The sequence below is a fragment of the Mchenga conophoros genome, unplaced genomic scaffold (assembly GCF_057382185.1).
Source record: "Mchenga conophoros isolate Kocher_MC1m ecotype Shallow Benthic unplaced genomic scaffold, M_conophoros_male_GT1.1 unmapped_scaffold_9, whole genome shotgun sequence".
NCBI classification, from domain to species: Eukaryota; Metazoa; Chordata; class Actinopteri; order Cichliformes; family Cichlidae; genus Mchenga; species Mchenga conophoros.
The window spans coordinates 116,242-129,018 of NW_028182336.1; the positions used below are offsets into that span (position 1 = coordinate 116,242).

At 41.4% G+C, this 12,777-nt stretch overlaps 1 protein-coding gene across 1 annotated transcript in view; it reads left to right on the forward strand.

Moving 5' to 3' along the window:
- Positions 1–6,907: 6,907 nt before the first annotated feature.
- The window catches only part of LOC146546153 (uncharacterized), a gene marked incomplete at its 3' end in the record, with an annotated part of 186,635 nt that continues 180,765 nt past the window's right edge, over positions 6,908–12,777 (forward strand). Inside the window, exons 1-2 of the mRNA XM_085266671.1 lie at positions 6,908–6,983; positions 8,277–8,412. Of these exons, the coding sequence (XP_085122797.1) occupies positions 6,908–6,983; positions 8,277–8,412 (212 nt within the window). The remainder of the gene's footprint in view (positions 6,984–8,276; positions 8,413–12,777) is intronic.

The window sequence follows — 12,777 nt, forward strand, 5'->3', positions numbered from 1 at the left end:
GCTGGTAACGCAAGAGAAACAAACAAGAATAAGGGCAGCACGAAAGCAATAACTAAACAGAAACCTAAACTGGGAATGAACTAAGGTAAGGCTATGACTTAGAATGCAACAGACCGGGCATGGAAACATGGAGGGTGGGAACACAGACGACGCGACACAGATTGTAAAAAACACAGAGATTAAATACACATGAGGGATGATCAGGGGAAGTGGCCACACATGGGAACGCAGCTGACACACATGAACTTAACGACAGGACAGGAGGAGTGAGCTGAATACACAGACAGTGAATGCAGGCCTTCAAAGTAAAACAGGAAACATGAGACATGAACCGGGGAGACGTAGTACAGGGGGAGGTGACATAACTGACAGCATGAACTTGACAGTACAAGACACACAGACATAACCACACGAAGGGTAAGGGAGACGTAATGCAAGGGTAACATAATTACAAAAAGGACTGGACTACCTTAAAGAACCTAAGCAAACAATAAACATCAAAATAGGTTAAGCATAACACACTGGGTCACACGACCCAGGACCATGACACACACAATAACTACAGATAAAGACAAAGCACTCCGCACAGAGGACACAGACATAAAGGAACAGGGACCACAGATGGAGACCGCGGTCAAAGAAAAAAATGATTTGAGAGAAGAAGGAACAACTGAAAACAAAGACACAGTTAGAGTAAAAGAAGATGGCCCTGGGACTAGCTATGAGTCTCCAGTGGCACACCCCAAAAAAGAGGAAAAGGTCTCTAATGAAGAAAAGCTCTTTGGCGAAGTGTGATGAAAGCAAGAGAAACAAGGCAAAAGAGCAACAAGCAAGAAAGAAAAAGACCAAAGAGCCTGACTGCAAAACAGCTGTTAAGTCCAAAGATGCTCAGAAGTCACAAGACTAAAGAGGCACCTAAAGATACCAGCAAAAGACAAAAAGCCATACAAAGAGTCAGAGGAAAAGATAAGAAAAACATTTTTGGTTGTTGTTGATTTTACTCTGATCTTCTGACAGTTTGTCTTTCTACATTTTGAAACTTTGTTATCATGTGAGGTTTTGGTTACTGATTTTACACAGTTGCTCTGAGGGGTTTTTTTTCTAGATTTTACTCACTTTTGCATGTGAGTCTTCTTTTTTGTTAAGGTAAGTTATTGTTTTTATTTCTTACTTTTAAAATAAAACTTGTTAAAAACGGACAAATGCTGATATATATAAGTTGTTGAAACAAATGCCAAATGCAATAATAAAAATCTTTCAGTTATATTTGAAAATCATGTGTCTTTGTTCAACAATCATTAGTCATGGATTTCATTTCTAAGCTGTAATTCCAAATAACTCATATTATTCAGGCAGGGTTGCTAAAGGATGAAGTCCTCACAAATTATATCTGATTCCAAGTAACAATATACTATAATACATAGCAGAATCAGTCATCTGATTTGGTAAAAAGTCAGTGATGTTAATGGTGATGTCAGCAGATTATGTACAAATTATGTTTTTTCTTTCACAATGTGGATTTCCAAATGAGTCACATTTCACACTAATGTGGTTCCTAAAGGATAATATGCAAATTAGTAGATTGAATTAGACAGTTACTTTAATGACACATGCAATTCCTCACAAATCATCCTCAATTAAAATTGTCTTATAACAGACAGCATAAATCGATCATCTGATTTACTGGTAGATAGTGATGTCAGAGTGATGTCAGCTGAAGTCTGGAGAAGAACAATTTGTTAAGTGGTGAGTCCAGTTAGCATTGTATTGATCCTAATACTATTGATTCTTCTTCTTCTTTTCATCCCAATCACTAGCGCTTCCAATATTCCCATACAATCAACAATTCTTCCAATTTTTCCACCCTAATCTTTAGATCTTCCACTTATTCAAGATGCATTGTCTGAAATTCAGGAGCAGGACCATGCCTCCAAACATACCCCTTCTGGGTCTTATCTATATCACCCCCACTTGTACAAGCTGTTCGTTCTTGTTTTCGTGCCCCACCTTCCTGTTTGCTTTTTTTCAATTCTTTCAATTCTTCATGTCTCATTAGTACATTTGAATCTACCATGCTGGGGAGCTGCCTCCAGTCCCCTTCGAGGTCATTCCCAAAAAGCAGCTCAATTCATGTCCAAAACATTCAGCGTAATTTACATACTGTGAAACGCTTGGCAGTTGCACTTTCTCCTTCTCCCTCTCCTTATTGTACCTGCTTGGCTTCTCATGTCTTTTGTATGGTCTTGCTCATTCTCTAACCCTAAGAGAGTCTCCCAGACTTGTTCTCTATAAACCTAAAGAAGAATTATGGATTTGATCAACTGATCCCTTAACGAAACTGAAACTCCTGGGCTTGGGAGAGCCGATTGTTCTGCAGAGACATTTGCTGCTGGATACTCGATGGTCTATTGCATTGGGTGTCTGGTGACACTCTTGATGGAGGACATTGAACGACATCTACCAATTCAGAACCATGATAACAGAGTTCTGGCTGATTGGAGCTGGCTCGGACCTGGGCTATAGAAGTACAAGAAGCGGCTACAGCTGTTCAAAATCCCACAAGGCTGGCCGACAAGATAGACGATGGGCAGGGCTGTGAGTACTCAGACTGTGTTTTTTTTAAACGCAATATGGATAAGATCTTGGAGAAGCTCATGGCTCTGCCATATGGATAACATCCTGAAGAAGAACAATGGGAATTTAGAGACCTGATGACCAGTGACAGACATTAGACCTACTGTAAAATTGGAAGCAGTTTGTATATTAGTACTAATCTTAATGCTCACAGCGGTCAATTGGTTAACTTCTTGATTATTAATTTAAATTCTGACAATAGGTTGTGTGAATAAGCAGAGCAATTTGCAATTTTTTTGGGATTAGGGTTAGGGGGTTAGGTTAGGGGAAATTGAAACTCCTCCCTCGTTTAAGAGGGCAGGAGTATGTGCACGCTCCGCACCATGACCCTTCCCGAGACCCATTACGTTATCGCCACCCCATCTACCGTATCCGGCAATCCCCAGATCCGAATCGAGGTAAGTACCGTCCTTTTCTTTTTCAGGTTCAGGTAAGTACCAAATTGTGTTTAATTTTGCCGAATTTGTGTTTAATTGTCCTGTTCTTTAGGTTTTTAACTGTTTTTTAATAAAATTGGTCTTTGCTCAATGAATTTAGTCTCTGTGTCGTTTTATTTCCAATTCTTAGGCTTTTTAAACTGTTTTTATCCATAAATTATCCAATTTTTAGGTTATAAATTTGTGATAGTCCATATATTAGGTTTTTAATTTTTTAGGCCAGTAAATCAATACATAAATGAAAAAACATCAAAAGAAATCCCCCCGAAAATAACAAACTAAAATAACAAACTAAAATAACAAACAAAAACACGTTTTAGTGCTGACGCATGGCTGTAGCTACGTTTCGGCTGGATTGTGCCTTCTTCAGGCTGTGCACATGCGTCGCTGGCCAAATTAAAATGAAGAGACTCTTCTCTGCCCCTCCTTTTATATGTGCTGTGGCTCCTCCCTCCAGCAGCCGCTGAAAGTACCGGATGTACGTCACTTTGCTTTTTTCTGTTTTTGTGTTTTCTCTTTTCTTTTTCTGATTTTTCCTTTTTCTTTTTTCTTGCTGCTTGCTTTTACTTAATCCTTTGCTTCCCTTCTTTCCTTCTCTCCTTTCCTACCTTTTCTTTGCCTTCTTCCTTTGTCTCCTAATCCCTGAATCCCTTCCTTTTGCTTAAAGTCCCTCCTTACTCTTCTCCCTCCATTGACTTTCCCTTGACAGTCCCTGTTTTCTGGCCTATATTTGTCTTTGCTTTGGCTTTATTTCTGTGACTCTGTGGCCCATCTATAATTTTCCCTCTCTTGGGGTATCATCATCCGCAACTGGGGATGTTTTCTAATTTTCCCTCTCTTGGGTTTCTATTTTCCTCTCTTGGGTTTCTATTTTCCCTCTCTTGGGGTATCATCATCCGCAACTGGGGATGGAATTGGGGTACCTGCACAAAGGGGTCAGCATTGGGGTTGGGGTTAAGGTCAGGGCTTAGGCTGGGGATGGGACTAAAGATAGGGCATTAGTCATGGGGCTTGGTTAAGGTTAGGGTAAGGATGTGGGATGGGGATAGACTAGGCCAACTCGGCATTGGGGATCAAATTTGGGGTCCAAATTAGGGGTCAGAGGAATTCAATTAGGCATCCTGAGCGAGTGCAGAATAGAGGTAAGGGGTAACAGATAAGGAATGGAAATGGCTTCGGCAACGGGCCCCAGTCAATCTGGGAAACCCAGCGGGTCCATGGCAGGACCTGGCGGGTAAGGTTAGGGGAAATTGAAACTCCTCCCTCGTTTAAGAGGGCAGGAGTATGTGCACGCTCCGCACCATGACCCTTCCCGAGACCCATTACGTTATCGCCACCCCATCTACCGTATCCGGCAATCCCCAGATCCGAATCGAGGTAAGTACCGTCCTTTTCTTTTTCAGGTTCAGGTAAGTACCAAATTGTGTTTAATTTTGCCGAATTTGTGTTTTATTTGTCCTGTTCTTTAGGTTTTTAACTGTTTTTTAATAAAATTGGTCTTTGCTCAATGAATTTAGTCTCTGTGTCGTTTTTATTTCCAATTCTTAGGCTTTTAAAACTGTTTTATCCATAAATTATCCAATTTTTAGGTTATAAATTTGTGATAGTCCATATATTAGGTTTTTAATTTTTTAGGCCAGTAAATCAATACATAAATGAAAAAACATCAAAAGAAATCCCCCCCGAAAATAACAAACTAAAATAACAAACTAAAATAACAAACAAAAACACGTTTTAGTGCTGACGCATGGCTGTAGCTACGTTTCGGCTGGATTGTGCCTTCTTCAGGCTGTGCACATGCGTCGCTGGCCAAATTAAAATGAAGAGACTCTTCTCCGCCCCTCCTTTTATATGTGCTGTGGCTCCTCCCTCCAGCAGCCGCTGAAAGTACCGGATGTACGTCACTTTGCTTTTTTCTGTTTTTGTGTTTTTCTCTTTTTCTTTTTCTGATTTTTCCTTTTTCTTTTTTCTTGCTGCTTGCTTTTACTTAATCCTTTGCTTCCCTTCTTTCCTTCTCTCCTTTCCTACCTTTTCTTTGCCTTCTTCCCTTTGTCTCCTAATCCCTGAATCCCTTCCTTTTGCCTTAAGTCCCTCCTTACTCTTCTCCCCTCCATTGACTTTCCCTTGACAGTCCCTGTTTTCTGGCCTATATTTGTCTTTGCTTTGGCTTTATTTCTGTGACTCTGTGGCCATCTATAATTTTCCCTCTCTTGGGGTATCATCATCCGCAACTGGGGATGTTTTCTAATTTTCCCTCTCTTGGGTTTCTATTTTCCCTCTCTTGGGTTTCTATTTTCCCTCTCTTGGGGTATCATCATCCGCAACTGGGGATGGAATTGGGGTACCTGCACAAAGGGGTCAGCATTGGGGTTGGGGTTAAGGTCAGGGCTTAGGCTGGGGATGGGACTAAAGATAGGGCATTAGTCATGGGGCTTGGTTAAGGTTAGGGTAAGGATGTGGGATGGGGATAGACTAGGCCAACTCGGCATTGGGGATCAAATTTGGGGTCCAAATTAGGGGTCAGAGGAATTCAATTAGGCATCCTGAGCGAGATGCAGAATAGAGGTAAGGGGTACCAGATAAGGAATGGAAATGGCTTCGGCAACGGGCCCCAGTCAATCTGGGAAACCCAGCGGGTCCATGGCAGGACCTGGCGGGTAAGGTTAGGGGAAATTGAAACTCCTCCCTCGTTTAAGAGGGCAGGAGTATGTGCACGCTCCGCACCATGACCCTTCCCGAGACCCATTACGTTATCGCCACCCCATCTACCGTATCCGGCAATCCCCAGATCCGAATCGAGGTAAGTACCGTCCTTTTCTTTTTCAGGTTCAGGTAAGTACCAAATTGTGTTTAATTTTGCCGAATTTGTGTTTTATTTGTCCTGTTCTTTAGGTTTTTAACTGTTTTTTAATAAAATTGGTCTTTGCTCAATGAATTTAGTCTCTGTGTCGTTTTTATTTCCAATTCTTAGGCTTTTAAACTGTTTTTATCCATAAATTATCCAATTTTTAGGTTATAAATTTATGATAGTCCATATATTAGGTTTTTAATTTTTTAGGCCAGGTAAATCAATACATAAATGGAAAAAACATCAAAAGAAATCCCCCCCGAAAATAACAAACTAAAATAACAAACTAAAATAACAAACAAAAACACGTTTTAGTGCTGACGCATGGCTGTAGCTACGTTTCGGCTGGATTGTGCCTTCTTCAGGCTGTGCACATGCGTCGCTGGCCAAATTAAAATGAAGAGACTCTTCTCTGCCCCTCCTTTTATATGTGCTGTGGCTCCTCCCTCCAGCAGCCGCTGAAAGTACCGGATGTACGTCACTTTGCCTTTTTTCTGTTTTGTGTTTTTCTCTTTTCTTTTTCTGATTTTTCCTTTTTCTTTTTTCTTGCTGCTTGCTTTTACTTAATCCTTTGCTTCCCTTCTTTCCTTCTCTCCTTTCCTACCTTTTCTTTGCCTTCTTCCCTTTGTCTCCTAATCCCTGAATCCCTTCCTTTTGCCTTAAAGTCCCTCCTTACTCTTCTCCCCTCCATTGACTTTCCCTTGACAGTCCCTGTTTTCTGGCCTATATTTGCCTTTGCTTTGGCTTTATTTTTGTGACTCTGTGGCCCATCTATAATTTTCCCTCTCTTGGGGTATCATCATCCGCAACTGGGGATGTTTTCTAATTTTCCCTCTCTTGGGTTTCTATTTTCCCTCTCTTGGGTTTCTATTTTCCCTCTCTTGGGGTATCATTCATCCGCAACTGGGGATGGGTTAGGGTTAGGGTTAGGGGAAATTGAAACTCCTCCCTCGTTTAAGAGGGCAGGAGTATGTGCACGCTCCGCACCATGACCCTTCCCGAGACCCGTTACGTTATCGCCCACCCCATCTACCGTATCCGGCAATCCCCAGATCCGAATCGAGGTAAGTACCGTCCTTTTCTTTTTCAGGTTCAGGTAAGTACCAAATTGTGTTTAATTTTGCCGAATTTGTGTTTTATTTGTCCTGTTTTTTAGGTTTTTAACTGTTTTTTAATAAAATTTGTCTTTGCTCAATGAATTTAGTCTCTGTGTCGTTTTTATTTCCAATCCTTAGGCTTTTAAACTGTTTTTATCCATAAATTATCCAATTTTTAGGTTATAGATTTATGATAGTCCATATACTAGGTTTTTAATTTTTTAGGCCAGTAAATCAATACATAAATGAAAAAACGAAATCCCCCCCGAAAATAACAAACTAAAATAACAAACTAAAATAACAAACAAAAACACGTTTTAGTGCTGACGCATGGCTGTAGCTACGTTTCGGCTGGATTGTGCCTTCTTCAGGCTGTGCACATGCGTCCGTGGCCAAATCAAAATGAAGAGACTCTTCTCTGCCCCTCCTTTTATATGTGCTGTGGCTCCTCCCTCCAGCAGCCGCTGAAAGTACCGGATGTACGTCACTTTGCTTTTTTTTCTGTTTTTGTGTTTTTCTCTTTTTCTTTTTCTGATTTTTCCTTTTTCTTTTTTCTTGCTGCTTGCTTTTACTTAATCCTTTGCTTCCCTTCTTTCCTTCTCTCCTTTCCTACCTTTTCTTTGCCTTCTTCCCTTTGTCTCCTAATCCCTGAATCCCTTCCTTTTGCCTTAAAGTCCCTCCTTACTCTTCTCCCCTCCATTGACTTTCCCTTGACAGTCCCTGTTTTCTGGCCTATATTTGTCTTTGCTTTGGCTTTATTTCTGTGACTCTGTGGCCCATCTATAATTTTCCCTCTCTTGGGGTATATCATCCGCAACTGGGGATGTTTTCTAATTTTCCCTCTCTTGGGTTTCTATTTTCCTCTCTTGGGGTATCATCATCCGCAACTGGGGATGGAATTGGGGTACCTGCACAAAGGGGTCAGCATTGGGGTTGGGGTTAAGGTCAGGGCTTAGGCTGGGGATGGGACTAAAGATAGGGCATTAGTCATGGGGCTTGGTTAAGGTTAGGGTAAGGATGTGGGATGGGGATAGACTAGGCCAACTCGGCATTGGGGATCAAATTTGGGGTCCAAATTAGGGGTCAGAGGAATTCAATTAGGCATCCTGAGCGAGATGCAGAATAGAGGTAAGGGGTAACCGGATAAGGAATGGAAATGGCTTCGGCAACGGGCCCCAGTCAATCTGGGAAACCCAGCGGGTCCATGGCAGGACCTGGCGGGTAAGGTTAGGGGAAATTGAAACTCCTCCCTCGTTTAAGAGGGCAGGAGTATGTGCACGCTCCGCACCATGACCCTTCCCGAGACCCGTTACGTTATCGCCACCCCATCTACCGTATCCGGCAATCCCCAGATCCGAATCGAGGTAAGTACCGTCCTTTTCTTTTTCAGGTTCAGGTAAGTACCAAATTGTGTTTAATTTTGCCGAATTTGTGTTTTATTTGTCCTGTTTTTTAGGTTTTTAACTGTTTTTTAATAAAATTTGTCTTTGCTCAATGAATTTAGTCTCTGTGTCGTTTTATTTCCAATCCTTAGGCTTTTAAACTGTTTTTATCCATAAATTATCCAATTTTTAGGTTATAGATTTATGATAGTCCATATACTAGGTTTTTAATTTTTTAGGCCAGTAAATCAATACATAAATGAAAAAACATCAAAAGAAATCCCCCCGAAAATAACAAACTAAAATAACAAACTAAAATAACAAACAAAAACACGTTTTAGTGCTGACGCATGGCTGTAGCTACGTTTCGGCTGGATTGTGCCTTCTTCAGGCTGTGCACATGCGTCGCTGGCCAAATCAAAATGAAGAGACTCTTCTCTGCCCCTCCTTTTATATGTGCTGTGGCTCCTCCCTCCAGCAGCCGCTGAAAGTACCGGATGTACGTCACTTTGCTTTTTTTCTGTTTTTGTGTTTTTCTCTTTTTCTTTTTCTGATTTTTCCTTTTTCTTTTTTCTTGCTGCTTGCTTTTACTTAATCCTTTGTTTCCCTTCTTTCCTTCTCTCCTTTCCTACCTTTTCTTTGCCTTCTTCCCTTTGTCTCCTAATCCCTGAATCCCTTCCTTTTGCCTTAAAGTCCCTCCTTACTCTTCTCCCCTCCATTGACTTTCCCTTGACAGTCCCTGTTTTCTGGCCTATATTTGTCTTTGCTTTGGCTTTATTTCTGTGACTCTGTGGCCCATCTATAATTTTCCCTCTCTTGGGGTATTATCATCCGCAACTGGGGATGTTTTCTAATTTTCCCTCTCTTGGGTTTCTATTTTCCCTCTCTTGGGGTATCATCATCCGCAACTGGGGATGGAATTGGGGTACCTGCACAAAGGGGTCAGCATTGGGGTTGGGGTTAAGGTCAGGGCTTAGGCTGGGGATGGGACTAAAGATAGGGCATTAGTCATGGGGGCTTGGTTAAGGTTAGGGTAAGGATGTGGGATGGGGATAGACTAGGCCAACTCGGCATTGGGGATCAAATTTGGGGTCCAAATTAGGGGTCAGAGGAATTCAATTAGGCATCCTGAGCGAGATGCAGAATAGAGGTAAGGGGTAACCGGATAAGGAATGGAAATGGCTTCGGCAACGGGCCCCAGTCAATCTGGGAAACCCAGCGGGTCCATGGCAGGACCTGGCGGGTAAGGTTAGGGGAAATTGAAACTCCTCCCTCGTTTAAGAGGGCAGGAGTATGTGCACGCTCCGCACCATGACCCTTCCCGAGACCCGTTACGTTATCGCCACCCCATCTACCGTATCCGGCAATCCCCAGATCCGAATCGAGGTAAGTACCGTCCTTTTCTTTTTCAGGTTCAGGTAAGTACCAAATTGTGTTTAATTTTGCCGAATTTGTGTTTTATTTGTCCTGTTTTTTAGGTTTTTAACTGTTTTTTAATAAAATTTGTCTTTGCTCAATGAATTTAGTCTCTGTGTCGTTTTTATTTCCAATCCTTAGGCTTTTAAAACTGTTTTTATCCATAAATTATCCAATTTTTAGGTTATAGATTTATGATAGTCCATATACTAGGTTTTTAATTTTTTAGGCCAGTAAATCAATACATAAATGAAAAAACATCAAAAGAAATCCCCCCGAAAATAACAAACTAAAATAACAAACTAAAATAACAAACAAAAACACGTTTAGTGCTGACGCATGGCTGTAGCTACGTTTCGGCTGGATTGTGCCTTCTTCAGGCTGTGCACATGCGTCGCTGGCCAAATCAAAATGAAGAGACTCTTCTCTGCCCCTCCTTTTATATGTGCTGTGGCTCCTCCCTCCAGCAGCCGCTGAAAGTACCGGATGTACGTCACTTTGCTTTTTTTCTGTTTTTGTGTTTTCTCTTTTTCTTTTTCTGATTTTTCCTTTTTCTTTTTTCTTGCTGCTTGCTTTTACTTAATCCTTTGTTTCCCTTCTTTCCTTCTCTCCTTCCTACTTTTCTTTGCCTTCTTCCCTTTGTCTCCTAATCCCTGAATCCCTTCCTTTTGCCTTAAAGTCCCTCCTTACTCTTCTCCCCTCCATTGACTTTCCCTTGACAGTCCCTGTTTTCTGGCCTATATTTGTCTTTGCTTTGGCTTTATTTCTGTGACTCTGTGGCCCATCTATAATTTTCCCTCTCTTGGGGTATTATCATCCGCAACTGGGGATGTTTTCTAATTTTCCCTCTCTTGGGTTTCTATTTCCCTCTCTTGGGGTATCATCATCCGCAACTGGGGATGGAATTGGGGTACCTGCACAAAGGGGTCAGCATTGGGGTTGGGGTTAAGGTCAGGGCTTAGGCTGGGGATGGGACTAAAGATAGGGCATTAGTCATGGGGCTTGGTTAAGGTTAGGGTAAGGATGTGGGATGGGGATAGACTAGGCCAACTCGGCATTGGGGATCAAATTTGGGGTCCAAATTAGGGGTCAGAGGAATTCAATTAGGCATCCTGAGCGAGATGCAGAATAGAGGTAAGGGGTAACCGGATAAGGAATGGAAATGGCTTCGGCAACGGGCCCAGTCAATCTGGGAAACCCAGCGGGTCCATGGCAGGACCTGGCGGGTAAGGTTAGGGGAAATTGAAACTCCTCCCTCGTTTAAGAGGGCAGGAGTATGTGCACGCTCCGCACCATGACCCTTCCCGAGACCCGTTACGTTATCGCCACCCCATCTACCGTATCCGGCAATCCCCAGATCCGAATCGAGGTAAGTACCGTCCTTTTCTTTTTCAGGTTCAGGTAAGTACCAAATTGTGTTTAATTTTGCCGAATTTGTGTTTTATTTGTCCTGTTTTTTAGGTTTTTAACTGTTTTTTAATAAAATTTGTCTTTGCTCAATGAATTTAGTCTCTGTGTCGTTTTTATTTCCAATCCTTAGGCTTTTAAACTGTTTTTATCCATAAATTATCCAATTTTTAGGTTATAGATTTATGATAGTCCATATACTAGGTTTTTAATTTTTTAGGCCAGTAAATCAATACATAAATGAAAAAACATCAAAAGAAATCCCCCCCGAAAATAACAAACTAAAATAACAAACTAAATATAACAAACAAAAACACGTTTTAGTGCTGACGCATGGCTGTAGCTACGTTTCGGCTGGATTGTGCCTTCTTCAGGCTGTGCACATGCGTCGCTGGCCAAATCAAAATGAAGAGACTCTTCTCTGCCCCTCCTTTTATATGTGCTGTGGCTCCTCCCTCCAGCAGCCGCTGAAAGTACCGGATGTACGTCACTTTGCTTTTTTTCTGTTTTTGTGTTTTTCTCTTTTTCTTTTTCTGATTTTTCCTTTTTCTTTTTTCTTGCTGCTTGCTTTTACTTAATCCTTTGTTTCCCTTCTTTCCTTCTCTCCTTTCCTACCTTTTCTTTGCCTTCTTCCCTTTGTCTCCTAATCCCTGAATCCCTTCCTTTTGCCTTAGGGTTAGGGTTAGGGTTAGGGGGTTAGGGTTAGGGTGTGGGGAAAGAATAGGCCCGGCTATGCCGGAACCTAGGTGCACGGTCCATCCATGGGACTGGTATAGGTGCCCCCTGATCAAAAAATTACCCTAAGCGGGTGTAGTGCACTGTGGTGGGCCATTCGCGACGTTTCGCTTCTCTTGAGCCTTCCTCAGGCTGGCCCACCCGCTTTTGTGTTCTGTTTCGCCACTCTTGGCCTTTTATACTTTTCTTTTTCCTTTCTGTTTTTCTTAACTTTTCTGTTTCTTAGTTTTTTCTTTACTCTCAGTTTTTTCTGCTTTAGCTCTCCCTTTTTCAAACTTTTTCTGTTCTTTGTTCTTTCTGTTTTTCTTTATCTTTCTCTTTGTATTTCTGTTTGTGCTTTATTCTTTCTTTTGTTCTTTATTCTTTCTGTTTTTCTTTATCTTTCTCTTTGTATTTCTGTTTGTGCTTTATTCTTTCTTTTGTTCTTTATTCTTTCTGTTTTTCTTTATCTTTCTCTTTGTATTTCTGTTTGTGCTTTATTCTTTCTTTTGTTCTTTATTCTTTCTGTTTTTCTTTATCTTTCTCTTTGTATTTCTGTTTGTGCTTTATTCTTTCTTTTGTTCTTTATTCTTTCTGTTTTCTTTATCTTTCTCTTTGTATTTCTGTTGTTCTTTAGTTTTTCTCTTGTTCTTTATTCTTTTTCTTGCTCTTTATTCTTTCTCTTTATTTTTCTGATGTAGGGTTAGGGTTAGGGTTAGGGGGGTTAGGGTTAGGGTTAGGGTTAGGGTTAGGTTAGGGGAAATTGAAACTCCTCCCTCGTTTAAGAGGGCAGGAGTATGTGCACGCTCCGCACCATGACCCTTCCCGAGACCCGTTACGTT